At 39.3% G+C, this 20,323-nt stretch overlaps 1 protein-coding gene across 1 annotated transcript in view; it reads right to left on the reverse strand.

Moving 5' to 3' along the window:
- gpc6a (glypican 6a) overlaps positions 1-16,043 on the reverse strand; it is a 127,788-nt gene extending 111,745 nt beyond the window's left edge. The window contains exon 1 of the mRNA XM_060860322.1: positions 15,625-16,043. Within this exon, the coding sequence (XP_060716305.1) occupies positions 15,625-15,817 (193 nt within the window). The 5' untranslated portion in view covers positions 15,818-16,043. The remainder of the gene's footprint in view (positions 1-15,624) is intronic.
- Between the last annotated feature and the right edge of the window lie 4,280 nt (positions 16,044-20,323).

The following is a 20,323-nucleotide window of genomic DNA, read 5'->3' on the forward strand; positions in this document are numbered from 1 at the left end:
TACTCAATACATCTGGAATGTCCTTTAAAAGAGAAACCACTGCTGTACTAACAACCAGACATTGAACAGGTGAAGATGTCACAATCCATTGTTCAAAGAAGACTTTCAGAGCAGAAATATAGAGGCCAAAATACAAACCACTCAACAGCAGTAAGAATAAAAAGACCAGACTGAAATTCACAGAAGTACAGAAATGAACCACAAAAGCTCTGGAACAAGTGAGAAAGTAAGGATTTGCTCATGAACCAAAACATACATGATATATGTTTTACTCACTCGTTCATTCATTTTCTACCGCTTATCCGAAATACCTCGGGTCACGGGGAGCCTGTGCCTATCTCAGGCGTCATTGGGCATCAAGGCAGGATACACCCTGGATGGAGTGCCAACCCATCGCAGGACACACACACACACACTCATTCACTCACACAATCACACACTATGGACAATTTTCCATAGATGCCAATCAACCTACCATGCATGTCTTTGGACCGGGGGAGGAAACCGGAGTACCCGGAGGAAACCCCCGAGGCACGGGGAGAACATGCAAACTCCACACACACAAGGTGGAGGTGGGAATCGAACCCCCAACCCTGGAGGTGTGAGTGCTAACCACTAAGCCACAGTGCACCCCTATATATGTTTTATCTGGTGGTAAAACATGGCGGTGGTAATGTCATGGCCTGGGCTTGCGTGCCTATGTCTGGTACAGGATCACTGATGTTTATAAATGATGGAACTCCTGATAGAAGCAGAATGAATTCACAAGTCTACAGAAACATACTGTCTACCAATTTACAGAGAAATACATCCAATCTAATTAGGAGAAACTTCATCATGCAGCAAGATAATGACCTAGAATACACTGCCAAATCAATAAAGACTTCATCAGAGCGGAAAAAAGTAGAAGATTTTAGGCTGGCTAAGTCAATCACCAGAGCTTAACACTATCGAGCAGCATTTCACCTCCTGAAGAGGAAACTGGAGAAACAGAACCAACTCCAGCTGAAAGAAGTTTGTGTTAGAAGCCTGGAAAAGCATCACGGAATAGAACGGAACAGTTTACTGGTATCAGTGGGTCGCCAAGCTATTAAGAATAACTGTTCCAATACTTTTGCTTACCGACAATGGTGGCAGAGAGCTACCAAAGGTATTATGTTTGAGGTTGTTTAACATATATAGAAAATTAAAGCTAAAATCGTCAGCATGTACCAAAAACAATGAATTGGTTGCACTGTTCAATACTTTTGCCAGGGTGTGTGTGTATATATATATATATACACACACACACAAATACTCTGTGCAGAGCTTCAAATTCTTGTAAACACAGACAAGTTTTATTTTATTTATTATGTCTTTCTTTACGTATATTAAAAGAAATTCCACATGCACACACACCCACATACATATCTTTATTCTGCTTTATATATTTGAACAGAATGAAGCAGTTTAGTCACAGCTGCTGGACAAGATAACATAATGTGAAATACAGACGTGTTTAGAGGACATTATACACAACATTTCACATCAATCCTTCTGTTTCTGCATTCCTTGAAAGCAGTGAGATAAAAAATAATAATAGCGACAATAATAATAAATGAAGAGAGTCGGTTTTAAATGAATCAATTCACCTTACTCACTTGGAACCAACAAATGATTCACTAGTCACTCATTTTTGAAACAGGCCTTTAATCAAATTTCTTCTGAAAGTAAATCAGTGTGGTGAATCAAAATGTATGAAAAATCATGATAATAGTGATTTATTAATAGTTCAATGTTCATACATGGGTATCAATTGATTCAATTCACCTGATTGAATTAAATGTTGTTCATAATGTGTCAGGTAAAGCGATTCACTAAACCGCATCACTTTTAAATGAATCAGGGTGCTCAGTTGCTGCTGAGGTGGGCGTCTTGTTTAGACGGCTTGTGTAATTCATTTTGCTGAATAATCTCTTCTTTTTCCCAGGAGGCCCTGCACAATTACAGCTAATTATACAGCAATGCTAACATATTCTGTGTGTGTGTGTTATTGAGGTGTGTGCATGCAGATTAGAGATGAGTTTAGTGTGTTGTGGGCACTGCTTTGATCACTCTAGTGAACATTAATAAACCACTAAACAGCTAACTCTATACGCTAATCACTTGTATGCTAATCATTCTGATGCTAATCACTCAGATGCATCTTTTCCAGTCTGAGAATGGCAGGCGTATGATGTTTGTTTCTTCTCACGAACCCACCCACACAGCCACACACAGAGGGAATGAAGGGGTGGTATGTGAGGTTTGTGTAGATGCTAATAATGGAGTTATCAAAGCTGCTGTGCATGCTGGGAAATCTGGTAGCTGTGTAATAATAGAGTTTCCAACCGATTATAAACATGACACGAGCCAACTGACCACACAAAGACAAACACACTCCGAGCTCGAATGCAATAACAATGTTGTAACAAACAGCATAACAACACACTCACTGAGTGAGAGCAAACCAAACGAAGGGAACAAGAGAGTGAGTGCAAAAATGAACTAAAGAATAAGTGAAGAAAAATAAAATGAACAAGTGGAAAGTGAAAGAGTGGTAAAGAGAGTAGATATGTAGGGGTATATGTCCAGGTTCTGTATAAAATGACACACAGGCTGCTGGCTGCTTTTCAAGCAGGGACAGAGCTAATTAGGGAGGCAAAATGATGGCAAAAACCCAGCCAAAGGGTGGAAAAGATAAAGGTACGATGGGCACTAATATAGTGGCAATGAGCAACACACTGAGCTAAATAGGGGCTGGTAAAGGCCTGTCAAAGAGAAGAGAAAAGGCTAAAAATGAGGGATTTCACAGAGATGATGATCAGGAAGTGGGTACAGGGATGAACAGGGTAAAAAAGTGCAAAGGAGTTGCAATGGGAAAACAGAGGTGAAAAGAATGGATGGCTTTGGGTAACTGTGCAAAACAAGGCAAAGGGGAAGAAAAAGGAATGACCAAAAATGGAAAAAATATGGAAAAGAATGGGTCAAGAGGTGAGAAAAGGTTGACCAAAGGGAAGGTGGCAGAGAAGTTTGATGGGTGGCAAGAAGAAAAACTAGGTGAGTAAAGTAGAGCAAAGTGCAATAAATACAATGTTCAAAAAGAAAAATGGTGGAAAATGGATGCTAAGAGAGGAGAAAGAGATAGAAAAGGAGTAAATAAGATGGAGGGGGACAACAAGATGGCAAAGTAGTTGAGTTGATCGCAAAGGAGTGTACCTGGTATAAGAAGTGTTATGGCAAAGGAGCACCAAAGAAGTGAGTGACTGAAAAGGGCTTGACCAAGGGACAAAGGGGTAAAAAAAAAAAAGAATAGCATAATAGTTACTGGGAGGAAGGAAGACATGTTAATTCCAGTTTTGAGTTTATAGGTATGGCTCTAGCTTTGAATCATCTATCCGTCTATCTTCTGTACTGCTTATAATACACAGTGTCAGCTAGGGGTGACCCGGAGCCTATCCAAGGGAACAAGGCAGGGAACACCGTGGACAGGGTGCCTTAAGGAGGAACCCCGAGGAAACCTTTAAAGCATGCAATGGACATGCAAAATTCGGGAGGATGCGGGAATCGAGCCCACAGCCCCGGAGGTGATACAAAGCCGACACCACTAAGACACAATGCAACCCATACCTTTGAAACGAGACAGCTGAATATCAGGGTATATCAGAAAACCAATTATTGGTACACGAAGCAGGTTCTGACCTTGTGAACACTCCATTTCTACATCCAAGCTTTTAGTCAAATCTGCAAATTGTTTTTTTTAAACCCATGCATACAGAGTAAAAATGGCATCCAGTGGGCGTATGGAGATGCCTGTTAAAGTGAAGTGCACTTCTTCTCGCTGGGATAAAAGCGACTCTCTGTTTGCTGTCAGCAATATTTGATCTCCTGAAAAGCAGAAAACTGTTGCCGTGTAAAATATGACGTCTCTGTTAAGTCTGTGTTTGACAGTGTGCTGAATTCCAGACTTTACTTTAAAGATGCCATTTTAAGCAAGTAAAAAATGTTAACTAAAAACGTGGTTAAAATAGTTTTCTTTTAACCAAAGACTACAAAAGGCTTATGAGGCATTTACATATAAAATACTTATCTATATTAGAAATGACTCATACTTATGCTGACTGACTCATGTGGATGCTAACTTACATCAGCTTCATCATCTGCTCTAGCACGTTGCTAGGCGTCTAGCCAGTCACAGGTACAACACAACTGAGAATGAGCATCATTTTACACAATAAAACTTTTCCTATAACAACTATGGTTTGTTTGTTCCCAAAATACACCATGTTAGATTAAGCAGCATGTTTCTCTCACTTCATCCCTCCCTCATTTCATGTCCTCATCTATAATGATCTTTCTACAACTTCTGCTTCTAACCTCATGCCTTCTCTCCTTTTATCTGCCCTCTCCCTGTGCCTCCTTTTACTATTTCCTCTTCATCTGTCACTTCATTTTATCCCTCACAGTTTGTCTAATCTATCTTTTCATCTGGTTTCATCCTCCTCTTTTTCTATATCCATTTCCCTTTTCCTCTTCCATTATCAATGCTGTCCTTCCTTTAACTTACTCCTTATTCCTTTTTTTTCTTTACCTCGCTCTTCATTTGATTCCCTCTTTGTCTCTCATATATTTCTGTGATCCCTTACAGTCTGTCTTCTCATCCCTCTTCCATACTTCTTTTTCTCACTTCATACTTCACTTTAGTCATCTATCTCTTCATTCTTCTCTCCATTGCATCTTCATCTCTGCCACTTTTTGTACTTTCATCATCCCTCTTCCTGTGGCTGCATCTATCTTTTCAGTGCTCCCTTCATCTTCTATCTTTCCTAACACTCTCATCAGTGATGTGTTGACAGAAGGCTGTGTGTTTGTGGAACCGAGGAACGCAAATATACAACTTTCAATCACAAGCTCTGTCTGATCCAAAGTCAGATCAAAGCTTTCTCTGAAGATCGTAACATTTTCTGACCTATATATATATATATATACTGTCTATACACACACACACACACACACACACACACCCGCCAAACATACAGAGCTAGATGTAATTTAAAAGAGTAGCTTTATCTCAAACCCTTGTGAAGTAGCAGTAGGTGTGATCTACTGTCCAGGTGGCTTAATGCTGACTAATGAATTCGCTTAGATTATTTGAATCCTCTGATTTCATTATACACAGTTATAGCAGCGTTTTATTTGAGCGTTCTAATCATGAATAAATCACTCCGTCAGAGCTAATGTGAACAAAGCCCACGGCACAACTGGTCCATCTGGACTACCTGGAGTTTCGTTAATATTACAGTATTTCTATGATGACTTCATTAGTGCTGTGCTAAACATACAATCATGGTGTTAGCAATATATCCAACTGGTCTTTATCTTAGCCGTAACTGACCTGTGTCTTTTCAGAATACGTTCAAATAAACTCCCATCCAGTTACTGAAATCACACTCAAGAATCTCTAATACTGTTCAGTCAAACCAGCTTAAGACAAGTGACAATTTTGTCAGGACCCTAATGACCAAACGAGTGGTGATGCTGTCAGGAAAATTTGACTAAACCCCCTCCCAAAGCGACTCAAGAAAAGTCATGATTCTGTCAGGATTCTCCGACTGATCCCAATGCCACAGTGACTCATAACAATTGATGATGCTTTGTGAAATCTTTGACTAAACCCTCACTCTCTGTGTTCAAGCTGAGTGATGATGCTTTGGGAATCTTTGACTAAACCCTCACTCTCTGTGTTTCAAGCTTATTGATGATGTCAAGTATCTCAGACTAAACCCTGTTACTCAGTCATTCAAGTAAAATCATGGTTCTGTCAGAAATTTCTAGCCTTAAAACAACTGCTTAGGCTGTCGTAATTCTCCTATGATATCTTTTTGGACAGCGTTCAAAGCGGTGTGAAGATGCTGTAGGGAAACTGACTGAAACCCGTCCCACAGTGACTCAAGCAATGCAGTTACTCCTGGCAATCGCTGAATAAATCCCCTCCCACTGTGACTCAAGATAAGTGTCGGTGCTATTGGTAATCTCCAGCTAAGCAATCCCCTCAGTGTTTAAAACCGATTGATGACGCTGTAGTGAATCTTCCACTAAAGCCCCCGCCCACAGTGTACAAACAAGAATTATGACATTCTTAGAAATCTCAGACTAAACCCCCTGTCACAGTGACTTGTAATAGTGCCGTGGGGAATCTCAAGCGAAAGCCATTCTGACAGTGATTTAGGAAAAGTGACAAAGCTGTCAGGAATCTCTAGACTAGACAAGAAGAGACTCGAACAGTAACTCAGAGAGGGTTTAATCAGAGACAAGTCACAGAACTGTCAGGAATCTCCAACTAATCCCCCTCTCACAGCTGCTCATGCTGAGTGACTTAACACTCTCATTGTTGCTTGAGATGATATCATACTACAGCATCCTCTATGTCTTAGCCCACTAGACTACATGGAGAACCTTTCAGCTGTGGTTAACTGTTGTAATCATGTTACTGCTACAAATCTTAGCACCATCCAACAAGTTCCTGAGCACTTTACACTTCCAGTCTTTTACCTTTCATTTTCACCACAGCTTGCATGTTTTTATTGGTCAATTAATAGTCATACAGTGAACCTGTGATATTTTTAGACTAGGTAATCATATCCTTCATATAAATCTCATTGTTCCCATTGATCAACCTGGTGAGAATCTCTGACTAAATACTTTGCCAACATGATGCAACCCGTGAAATGACCTTTTCCTAAGACAGCACAATCCAAGTGACAACATTATTGCGATGAATAAATTCAACTCAATTACAGGACAGACCTCCTTTCACAGGACAGACTATTGTGTTTGTCGAGTTGTCTCTGAAATCATGTTCGCTTTTGTATAGAATGCTGAACATCGTAGTCTAAAATCATGGACTAAACCCTCATTGAGCTGTTCCACCTTTGCTGCTAGAATCTTAATGTCATCACTTATTCTTTAAGGCTTTCCACTAGATTTAGAACCATGGCTATGGGGACTTGTGATCTTTACCCAATAGAGCAAAATACTGTAGGTTGGGGACTGCTGTGGAAGGTCCTGAGTGAACTTTGTGTTCCAGTTCTTCTCCGAGCGTGGTGAGTTCAGCCCAATCGTTCCACACCAACAATAACTTCGTGGATCTCATATTGTTCACAGGGGTGTTGTCATGCTAAACAATTATATGCCTCCAACTATATGCTGCCAGCTGAGTCTGATAGACTAGCACAGTGTGTGTGTGTGTGTGTGTGTGTGTGTGTGTTTGTGTGTGTGTTTGTCTGTGTGTTGGCAATAATAGTTTCTGATGACCGACTGGCATGATCTGAAGATGGGAAGGTGTGAGAAGCAACACACACACACACACACACACACAGTCACGCACAGTCAGTGTGAATCACAGTTAAAAGATTGATCCACACAACAGGAACAGTGTGAGCAGAGAAACTTTCTGTATTAGTGAGTGTGTGTGTGTGTGTGTGTTGGAGAAACTCTTTAAAAAAAACACACACACACATTTTATTGCTATTTTCTATCAGGCAAGTAGCCTAAATGAAAGCAAAGAAGCCAATACATCAATTTCATAATACTATAGAGATGCTGTATCCAAATATTGCAGACGAAGTTAAAATACAACAGAAATATGAGTCACGCAATACAAGTCACACAACAAACACACACATTGTCCTCCAGAGTATCACTGCCAGCATGTTCTTTGTTTCAGTTCTCACTCTTTGTCTGTACTAAAAACTGCCGTTCTTTGATATTTCACACTAAATCTGTTTGTTAATAATATAATAACAGCTCTCATCATTTCTGCAGTGCTTCAGCAAAACTGTGACTAAATCCAGTCACGCTAAATAAAGCTCACGGAGCAACAAACACAAAGAGGAGATGCTCGAGATGAAGTACAATATAAATAATATTTCTATATTAATACATAATCGTGTCAATAAATGAATATGTAAATACATGAATATAAATGATCTATGACTGTATAAATGTGCACAGCTACTCAGATCTCTTTGATGTATGAAGATTTAGTTCAAAAATTAAATAATTCACCCGTTTTGTGTGTTTATGCCGCGTGATAATCAGATGTCTGGTGGTGACCTCACCCCTGCTTCTTCAAAATACTTTTTCAGCACAGCATGTTGTCTTTCCCTTCAACCTCCCTCTCTCTCTGTCTCTCTGTCACTCTCTTCCTCTCTCTCTCTCTCTCTGCCCCTCTCTCTCTCTGTCTCTCACTGTCTGCCTCTCTCTCTGTCTATCTCTGCCTCTCTCTCCGTCTCTCTCTATGTCTGCCTCTCTCTCTCTCTCTCTCTTCCTCTCTCTGTTTTGCTCTCTGTTTTGCTCTCTCTGTCTTCCTCTCTCTCTCTCTGTCTCTCTCTCTCTCTCTGTCTCCCTCTCTCTGCCTCCCTCTCTCTCTCTCTTCCTCTCTCTGTTTTGCTCTCTCTGTCTTACTCTCTCTCTGCCTCTCTCTCTCTGTCTCTCACTGTCTGCTTCTCTCTCTGCCTCTCTCTGTCTCTCTCTCTCTGTCTTTCTCTCTCTGCCTTTCTCTCTCTGCCTCTCTCTCTCTCTATCTCTCTCTCTCTCTGTCTCTCTCTGTCTTTCTCTCTCTGCCTCTCTCTCTCTCTGCCTCTCTCTCTGCCTCTCTCTCTCTGTCTCTTTCTCTGCCTCTCTCTGTCTCCCTCTCTCTGTCTCTTTCTCTCCCTCTCTCTGCCTGTCTCTCTGTCTCTCTCTGTATATATTTCTGTCTCTCTCTCTGCCTCTCTCTCTGTCTCTCACTGTCTGCTTCTCTCTCTGCCTCTCTCTCTCTGCCTCTCTCTGTCTCTCTGCCTCTCTCTCTGCCTCTCTCTCTCTGTATGTCTTTCTGTCTCTCTCTCTCTGCCTCTCTCGCTCTCTGTCTCTCTCTCTCTGTCTCTGCCTCTCTCTCTCTCTCTCTCTCTGCCTCTCTCTCTCTCTCTGCCCCTCTATCAGCAGCTACGTTGACATGCAGCCAAATAAACTGTTAATAATCAAACTGAGACATTTATCAAAATAAAAAATGTTCATGTATACATTTATTTTTAAATCTGGGATATTAATCCCAGTCCAATCTGAAAATTATGTCATATTGTATATTCCACAATGCGAGCTGAAGGAATAGCCAGAGGTAATAATATTCAGTCACAATTGAAATGTTGGTAAAGATTGTGTTAGAAGGTCTTGATTATAAAGACTCTCCTGTCAAAACCAAATCACAACCAACTATATAAATCGCATGACATTAAATTCTAGATGACGTTTAAAAGGATGTGCGCTTGCTGGCCAGTTTATTAGGAGCAGCTTATGAACACTGCTGAAATTCTGTATGCTTACACGATGTTGGAGATATGCAGGTCCATGTTCACATGACTGCATCACATATTACAAATCCCTGTCTTTCTCCAGGAAAAAACAACACTATTACAAACACCACCAACATCAGATGACCTGCTGACGCAAGACCATCGTCCACTGGTCCGTTGTTGTAGAATTAGGAGCCGGATGTAGACTTGTAGCCAAACCACTTCCAGGTGATTGTTGAAACTAATAATGACATCAACGGATGAAATCGTAAGCACAGGATTCTTCTTTTAAACTCACATATGTAGTGTGTGTTGTGTCATGATATCACGGAATGTATCTCAGCCCAAATCTATGATTATTTATTTATTTGAAAGACTATTTATTTATTTGAGTGGATATTTGATCAGTCTGACCATTTTCCTCTGACCTCACTCAGTTTTCCACTCACAAACCTGCCTCTGCCTCTCACTGGATGATTTTGGTTTGTTTTTATAACACTAAAGCGTTCTCAAGAGATCGTTTCACAGTAGTCAACAACTCTGATCATATTTGTTGCTTCGTTCCAAAACAAGGTTGTGTACAAATTTATATGTTTCCATTCCCATATCTTCAGAATGTTCAAAACTGCGATTATTCGGATTGTTATCCAAACTTCATGCTGCTTAATCTCAAACACCGCGTGGATTGAGTCATGGGAATCGAAGCCATACTGCTTTATTTATTAAATTAGACTTTTAGATTCTGAGCTATTTTATCTCTCATTTAAATAATGTCACCAAAGGTTAGATTTTAGCATTTATCAAACAGTGATAGTCTAGCCTTGGCTATGCCTTTGTGTCTTCCAGGATCTCAGGAATCATCTTTCTTTTTTCCTACCCGTCACAAAAAAGCCTGTTAATAACGCTGTCCTTCTAAAAGCGTCTTCTTTTACAGACAGAATGATGAAATGTTTTATGAAGCTTTCAGGGTCAGTCCAATTCTCCAATTCAAAAAAAAAAAAAAAAGTCTTCTTATTTAAAGAAAGAACAGACTACATTTTATCAAGAAATAAAGAAATAAATAAACTAGATAACAAATAATGATAAAAAAGAAAATAATAATTTATTTAAAAAAAATACAAGAAGAAATGATGCACAAATCTAACCGAAGCGTAAAAAGCAAGGCAAAAATCCAGCAAAACAGACACACAGAATATAATATTATATTTGTATTTATATTTTTATATCTTTTATTATTGTTAGTATACAATAAAGATTATAAATGTATTTTTTATAATATTAGCTACTAATACCAATTATATAGCTGTCATTCATCATGCTAGCTATCTGTTAGTCAGGAAAAGCTCAAATGTACGTTATTTACTTTGTACTTTATTTAATGTACGTTACTCAACACGGATAAGTCACGACTTTAACACTTATCTCTTCTCTGGTTGACTTGTTTATATCATACATATAACCATAATGTAAACTCATGATGAAATATCATGAGAATGAGAGACAGACAAACAGACAAACAGACAGGATCTTCTCACTACACACACAGGACTGCATGATCAGCTTCTCTCTCCACAGCCACCAATGTGATTACGCATTATACATAATGATACCCTGTGTGTGTGTGTGTGTGTGTGTGTGTGTGTGTGTTAACGCTAAACTCAAGCCTGAAGGACTTAATAAATTCAACACTGCCAGCGTGAGAGTGGAGCCCCCTACTGACATGTCTCACTCTCAATGCCTGTCTGTCTGTCTGCGCAGTTCACACACGTCTGCACGTAAAGCATGCTGCTGAGATCTGCTCCACAGGAAACAAATTACTGTACCACATGATGCAGAAATCAAATAAGCAACACAAAAATAATGGCCTGCACATAAAATATGGGTGTAAATGAGTAATATGGGCAAGAATTAGTCGTCAAGTCGTCAAAACAAATAAATCAATCAATCAATCAATAATCATCAAAGCAAATAATTTAACTTGTGGAAATAAAAGTAAAAATGGTCAAAGTAATTTAAAAAAAGCAACACAAAAACATGAAATATATCCAAACCAAAATAATACAAAAACAAACAAGTATAAATCAATGGTAAGTATAATCAAAGCAAAAAAAAAAAATGCATGGCAATTAAGTAGATATAAATAATGTGAGATATAGCTAAAGAATTTTTTTAATTCTTTTAAATAAATAAATAAATAGGCTGAATAAAAATACTAAATAAAATCACAGCAAAAGGGAATAAAAAAAGGAAAATATAATTAATCAAAAAAATATATACACAAGAGAAATACAAAACATAAGCAAAGCATAGCAAGCAATGTCATGAATAACCTGGACAGAAAAAAAAGAAGCTGGAAGGATGAATGCATGAAGTGGGAAAGCAGCAGACTTGCTCAGACTTTCAAGCACTTCTATGTATTTGTGTGCACTCATTCTTCTCCACTTCCTCCAGTCCTCACTTAGCTTTAAGACGGTGCTTTAGACTCGCTGTCTCATTCACTCCAGCACCTGTAGCTCACTCTCTACTCGCATTCTCAGTCCTTACACAACAACGTCCTACTGTAGCGCTTCGGCTTTAGCGTTTAGAACAACAATACGAGTAGATTTCATTCATTATATACGGAAAACTAGCATTTTATATCATTATGTACTGTAAAGTGCTGCTGTTTGTTCATTGGTTTTATTGTAAATTAGAATTTTGGGTCATTATTCCCTGAAAATATCGTTATCTACAATAACCTAACAACAAATTCACAAGAAAATTAAAATGAACAATTGTATGGCACCTGTTGGTAGAATTTATTAACTGTTTAATAACTGCATTTTATTTCTCTTTACTGTAAAGGAGTATTTTTATTTCATTAATTGTTGTAATATTATTGTTGTCGTACTGTTGCTATGGATGTTTGGCAAAATAGCATTTAATTATATTATTTACTAGAATTTTCATGCAAACTAATATGGGATGTCTGTGTTTTCTGTGTATTAGCATTAATGTTTAAAAAAATTTACATTTTAGTAAATTAAAATGGGAAATTCATTCCATTATTTACTAGAAGGTTCGTTCTTCTGTCTTTATTTGCAGTAAAGTGGAATTATTTTGTCATTGCTTATTGTAATCTAGCATTTAATTTTTTTTTTTATGTAAACCAGCATTTAATTACTGCGATGATTTATTGTAAATTTACAGTAGAATTTAGAATTACATCAAGTTCTTGTTATTTTAATTAGATTTATGCGTTATGCAATTATGTCACTGCATTATATCATTAATTACTTTAGTACTTTGTATTCATCATTGACTTCAAGCTAACATTTAAGTTCATTATTTACTGTAAAGTAGCACAGTTTTGTCACCGTAGACTGTGAATTAGTGTGAGCTCATGTTTGAGAGCATTTTTGTTATTACTCATTAGTTCATGATATTACTGGACATTTGCGTGTGTATGTCAGTATTGACTATGGATTTATAAATTAGCCTTCCTGTATAAATGTTTTAATGTTCTTTAACATTCTCCTGTTGTTATTTTGCTTTAATCCACCATTTTCATGGCAGTTATTTCAATGCGCAATAAAAAATCCTCACCATTAATTGTAAATTGACATTCTTATGTTGTTATTTTACACTATATTTATTATATAGTACAGACCATTCACTGAATCAGTGACTCTGTAACACGAGCTTGTTTTCCAGAAATTAAAAATAAAGAAATAAATAAATAAATAAAAAAGCACGGAAGCAGCAGTTCGGAGTTTGATGTGTTCACCGATCTGAGTGTTTCCCTCGTTTACTTTCTATTAAAGGCCGAGCGCTCATGAGTAATTAATTTTGCCTCGGGGTGCTGTCACCAACACCCATCTTCATCTCTCTCACACACACACACTCTCTCACACTAAATAAATAAACACTAAAACAGTACAGTCCAGTGCGAGCAACCAAAGAGTTAAATTCCATGAATATGTGGCCTGTGATTTAAGGTAACATCAATAAGAAATCAATATCCAGCATTAGCCAATTAGCTAACTTTAGCAAAGCTCATCAATATTGCAAATGATTTGGTGAGCAGCCTGAGCTTGAACTTCCTTCAAGTGTGTGTGTGTGTGTGTGTGTGTGTGTGTGTGTGTGTGTGTACGTGTGTGTGTTCCTCTGTAAATACTCCTTCCCCTCTTATCCTGTCTTCAACCAACATTAGTCGGTGATCCTGTTAAAGTGGTGACAGTTTATAAACCTTACATCCTGTTCGGGTCGAGTGAACACACCTCAGCGTGTATACAACAAACTAACACTGTGCTTCTTTTTTCAGCAGTAAATTTCCGAAATGATAAGAAGACCTCCTCTAGGTGTTCGTTATTGAGAAACACACACACACACATTCTGTTTCCTGGTTTTAGTCAAGTTTTAGCTTTTAAAACCTTGTTTCTTCAATCAATTCAAAGAAAAAAAAAGCAGAATCTGATAACAGAGATCCTTTTAGATAAGATGTTACTTTTTAGGTATAGAAAAGTTTTCACAAATCTGCGGTAAATCAAAGAGAGAGGTTCAGTGAGGTCTTTGAGAGCAGAACCTGCATCTAATTCCAAATAATTACGTATTAATTGAAAGCTAAACCCAAAATTTAAAGCTTTTCAATTTTGACAAAGTCAGGAGCTGGAATAATGGGGACTAAATTTTATCACCTGGATTAATGCTAACCTTCTAACGAATTCTGGATTCTGATTGGTCATTAGGTCAGATTTCTTTTCTAGAACTGCAAATCAGACAGTCGCAGGTCTGCACCAGGCCGATCTAGTATGTTAACGTTTCTATAGTAACAGCTCTTTCACAAAGACTTGTCAGGCAAACGTTCCCAATAACGCGCAAACCCTTGAAAGTGTGACGTTTTCTGGAGAGAGAAGTTTATGCAACGTTGATGGAAGGAGCTTCCAGTGTCTAGTGATTTGTGGCTGTCAAAGACAAAGCTCTAAATGTAGTTTTTCTGACAGGTTTTCAGAACTAAGAAGTTTAGTGCGTGCTTTGCGGTTTCTCAGTAACGTGTCAAACTGGATTTTTTCTTATTAACTTCAAAAGAGAAACAGAGAGATAGAAAAAGAGAGAGAGAGAGTGTGAAAGAGAGAGAGAGAGGCTAGTGAAGAGTATTTATAAATAATACTCAAAATAAATATAAATATAAAGAGTATTTATAATTTATATGACATAAGTGATAACTTCTGCTTCTCAGTTATTCTGTAATATTAAATGTAACTATAAATTAATAAAAGTCAAAAGAAATTGCTAGCGTAAGCGTTCACAAATGCCTTTGGTGGGTGATAAATATAACTCTTCAGGTTAATTTATTAAAAATAAACATATGGATTTTAACAACACAGCAGGCGAGAGTTTAATTCCTTTTTAACAGCCCTGAATTGGCCGTGTTAGCCCTAAACCCTAAGTCCTAGTGTCAGAGAAGTGCCTGGATCCTGGTCTAGTTTAGTGTCATAAATGTAGAGACCCGAGATTTTAACACTCTTAACAGGTCGAACTGAGATCTTAGATTTAAAGCACGAGTAGTCAGTGTTTAAGATCCGCTTGCCTTCTCGTTTAACCCTAAACCCCTGAAGTAGAAGTAGCAGATTTTCTAAGAGATAGAGAGAGAAACAGAGAGAGAGAGAGAGAGAGAGAGAGAGAGAGAGAGAGAGAGAGAGAGAGAGAGAAAGTGAGAGAGATAGAGAGAGAAATAGAGAGAGAGAGAGAAAGTGAGAGAGAGAGAGAGAGAGAGAGAGAGAGAGAGAGAGAGAGAGAGAGAGAGAAAGTGAGAGAGATAGAGAGAGAAATAGAGAGAGAGAGAGAGAAAGAGAGAGAGAGAGAGACAGGCAGACAGACAGACAGACTGACTGACAGACAGACAGACAGAAGGATGGACAGACAGACAGACAGACAGGCAGACAGACAGACAGACAGACAGGAGGATGGACAGACAGACAGACAGACAGACAGACAGACAGACAGATAGACAGGAGGATGGACAGACAGACAGACAGACAGACAGACAGACAGACAGACAGACAGACAGACAGGCAGACAGACAGGCAGACAGACAGACAGACAGACAGACAGACAGACAGACAGGAGGATGGACACCAGACGTGTGTAGAGATGTTTCTGAAGCCTGAGTTGGATGTTATTTCTCTCACTGAACCTTCTTTTCCAGCTCTAACCCGTTCACCCTAAAGTGTGTTACAGAGCGCTCTAACAGGTCCCTCAGAAACACTGAAAACTCCCAATGAGCCCAATGTACCTGCGGTCTGGTGCTGGTTTATCCTGACGGTAGTGACTCCTCTCTGCACGAGCGCCTGCTTGACATCCCTGCAGCTCCGCGAGACTCCATCATCACCATCCTCCTCATCCTCCACGCGCTCAGCTCCTCTTCCTCCTGAGCACAGGCAGAGCGCCGCGCACAGAGCCAACACACACACCTGCAGCCTCACCATGCTCACCAAGCCAACTAAAAACACCTTTAAAAAAAAAACCCAGTTCCCTTTTAGGTCCTCGCGCTCTGATCAGAGTTTCCTCTTCACGCTCTTCATAGCGCAGCGCGTGCAAAAGCGGCAGCGCGCAAAAAAAAAAAAAAAAGAAAGCAAACAAAAAAAAATCCGCACCGACCAACAGCAGCTCAATAACTTCTCCGCTGTACACCGAGCTACTGCTGCATGTGTGTGTGTGTGTGTGTGTGAGAGAGAGTGAGAGTGAGCGAGCGCGAGACAGAGACAACACACACACACACACACACACACACACAGTCCGAGTTCTGCTGCGCCCAGAAAATCCCGGACTGGAGTCTCCAAAGGCGCGGATAAGGAAGATATTTTTCTGTAGCCTACATGATGATTAATATGGTCGCTCAAGCACCAGATGGGAAAGTGCTGCTATCTCCCATAATGTGGAGTTAAACTGCCAAAACAGCTAAACAACAACAACAAAATCATTAAAATATCAACATAAAAAATATATATATATTTTCAGAAACATTTGGTCATGTATATAGAACTGAATTAAACTTTAAATGTCCAACATAAATACATCATCACTGGTATTGAGGAAACAAACATTCAGCCATCAACTAAATTATAATCCCTACATGATTATTAAGTGGAATTAACGTAGCACATGAGGTTTTAATCTTATCTACCTTAAATGCTAGTATTGAGGCTGTAGATGTAGGATTCAACCCATTAAGCCATAATCCCTAAACCCTAAGTGGTATTGGAGCAGTAGATGAATGTTTCTAGATGCCTCTACTATTCCAAATGGTACTAGAGAAATGGTAGATGAACCATAAACCCTAAGCCCTAATCCCTTCACCCTCAAATGGTGGTATTGTAGAAGTAGATGAAGATTCCAACACATCTCATTCAGACTTCAATCCTAAGCCCTAAACCCTACACCCACAAATGGGGCTACTGGAGCAGCAGCTCAGAATTTAAAAGGTCTCTTTCAGACTTAAATCGTAAAACATTACACCATAAAACTTTCAACGTTGTTATTGAGGCAGAAGATTCAGGTTTCAATGTGTCATTCTTTATTAACGTAAACTAAAAGACACCTGCAGATTTATCAGGTATAGAGACAGAGGAACACCTGTAGATCATCTAGGTACAGAAATGGAGGGACACCAGCAGCTCTTCTAAGTGCAGGGACAGAGGGTCACCTGAGGCTCATCTAACTATGAAGACAGATGGACAACAGTAGATCCTCCAATACAGACACAGAGAAACATGTGTAGATATTCCAGGCACAGAGACAGAGGGAAAAGTAGATCTTCCAAGTGCAGGGATGGAGGAACAACAGTAGATCCTCCAAGTACAGAGCTGGAGGAACAACAGTAGATCCTCCAAGTACAGAGCTGAATGAACAACAGTAGATCCGACAAAGTACAGAACTGGAGAGACAACAGTAGATCCTCCAAGTACAGAGCTGGAGAGACAACAGTAGATCCTTCAAGTACAGAGCTGGAGAGACAACAGTAGATCCTTCAAGTATAGAGCTGGAGAGACAACAGTAGATCCTTCAAGTACAGAGCTGGAGAGACAACAGTAGATCCTCCAAGTACAGAGCTGGAGAGACAACAGTAGATCCTTCAAGTATAGAGCTGGAGAGACAACAGTAGATCCTTCAAGTATAGAGCTGGAGAGACAACAGTAGATCCTCCAAGTACAGAAATGGAGGGACAACAGTAGAGTCTGCATGTACAGAGACAGAGAAACACCTGTAGATCATCCAGGTACAGAAATAGAGGGAGAACAATAGATCCTCCTGGTACAAAAATGGAGGTATTCCTGTCCTGGGGAACCTGTAGATGTTCCAGGTACAGAGACTGGAGTATATACATTACTACACCACTACACTCTAAACCTTCCAATGTTGGTTCTGCAGCAAATCTTATTTATTCTAAACATTCATTTAAAGACAACTGCTGATTCACCACTGAGACAGAGGAACACCTGTAGCTCATTCAGGTATAGACATGTAATGAGACCAACAGCTCTTCAAGTGCAAAGACACCCGAGGCACCTCCAAGTACACAGATGGAAAGACACCTGCAGATCCTCTAGGTACAGGAGCAGTAAGATGCACCAGGCACAGAGCCAGAGGGGCACCTGAAGCTCTTCCATGTACAGATACAGAGGGACAACTGCAGAAGCTCCAATTATAGAGAGGGAGGGACACCTGCAGATGTTCCAAATACAGAGACAAAGGGACACCAGCAGATTCTCAAGGCACAGAGACAGAGGGAGACCTGCAAGTCCTCCAGGCACAGAGTCGAAGGGATACCTGCAAATCCACCAGGCTAGAATTTTGATTTCATTATAGAGACTGTAGAGTTGATTCAGTGTCAGGTACAAAACACAATGTGTGTGTGTGAGAGAGAATGAGTGAGTGAGTGAGAGAGAGAGACAGAGAGAGAGAGATAGAGAGATTCTATCTGAATCTGAGGTGTGAAATCATTAACCTGGCGAGTCATACATGCCTGCTGTCCTTCAAGATCAAAGCCTTGTGAATTTGGTGTAAAATGATCTCTCTAGCCGGGAATCTCCTTTAGCCGGCGGGAAGACACGCTCCACTTCCCCCAGATCAAACCTCACCACCTAATTAATACGCTGTTACAATAATTAACACAACCTTGATCATACTTTACACAACGTCTAACATACTTATCACAAGGATATTTGGTCATTTACAAACTTCTTATTAACACTTGTGCTGCATTAACACTGCTGGCTTTATTAATCGCAATCATAGGTTTGGCATCAGATACTGCATTAACACCAACAGCTGCATTAATACAAAGCACTGCATTAACCATGGGAGATGAATGAACACCCAGCACCTCATTATCACGTAACTCTGAAGTAACTCTGGGCACTGCATTAACACCAGGAATGGCATTAACTACAGGATCTGCATTGAAAACATGTACTGCATTTATATCGAGTACTGCGTTAACACCAGGTTTGGAATTAACACATGGACCTGCATTAACACCAGACACTGCATTAAGACTGGAAGCTGAATTAATTACAGAAGCAGCATTAAACCACACACTACATTGATACAGAGTTGCATTAACATCAGTAGCTGCATTAATATCAAGAGCTGCATCATAAGCACTGCAGCAACTGAGTTCATAATCGCCAATCATAGCAGCACATAGCAGCTGCATTAGTATAGTAATACGGTACATTAACAACAAGAGTAATGTATTAACACCAAACACTGAATGCTACATTAATACTGTTGAGCTAAATTAGTATTAAAACTTGCATGAACTATTTACTTTATATTGAGAGCGGTATTGACATCAATAACTGCATTAATATAAGGAGCTAAATTAACACTGAAAACGTATTATTAACACTGAAACCTGCAGTAACACCCAACACTGATTTACAACCAGTGAGCTACATTAATAATATGCACAAGATTATCGCCTGGCACCTTAATTTTCTGATTTGCTGAGCTGCATTAACACAAAAAACTGCATTAACACAAAGAGCCACATTAACACCAGACACTGCTTTAACACCAAATTCTGTATTAACATCAGTAGATACATTAAAATGAGAGCTGCATTCACATCAAAAGCTGTGTTGACACTAGGAACTGCATTAACACCAGACTCTGCATTATCACTTAGAATTGCCTTAGCACCAGACTCTGCATTATCACTAAGAGCTCTATTAACACGAAGCACTGCATTATCACTAAGAGCTAAAATAACACCTGTTACTGCATTAGCACAAAGAGCTAAAAGAGCATGTGTCACTGAATTAACACTAACAACTAAAAGAAAACCTGTAACTAAGACTTACAATAACAACTGTCACTGCTTTAACACTAAGAGCTACAATAAAACTGTCACTGCATTAGCATTAAGAGCTAAAAGAGCATGTGCCGCTGAATTAACACTAACAACTAAAAGAACAACTGTCATTGCATTAACATTCAGAACTAAAAGAACACCTGTCACTACATAAACACTAACAGCTACAATAACAACTGACACTGTATTAACACTAAGAGCTACAATAACAACTGACACTGCATGAACATTAAGAGCTAAAAGAACACCTGTCACTGCATTAACACCAGGGCTGTCAAGTGTCACGCCTTGAGAGTCACAGTCACGCATGTCGGTATTTTCTCACGCTCTCCCACCACACATTGTATTTCTCACGCAGAAAAACTTTTTGACTATTTATCATATATTTAATAAGCAGCAGCGCCCAAAATGTCTCAGTCCGCACCGCTGTCTCTATGGAACCGGGCAGGAATCAAGCGCGTCTCCCCTGGAGTTCTTAGTCGAGCCTGACACTTATCAGCCAATCACAAAAAAGAGGCTGACCCATCTGACCCATATACGATAGTGCTATTTTCTGATTGGCTATTGTGTACAATAGCCAATCAGAAAATAGCACTATCGTATATGGGTCAGATTT

This window comes from Tachysurus vachellii, chromosome 24 (genome assembly GCF_030014155.1).
Source record: "Tachysurus vachellii isolate PV-2020 chromosome 24, HZAU_Pvac_v1, whole genome shotgun sequence".
In the NCBI taxonomy this organism is placed as follows: domain Eukaryota; kingdom Metazoa; phylum Chordata; class Actinopteri; order Siluriformes; family Bagridae; genus Tachysurus; species Tachysurus vachellii.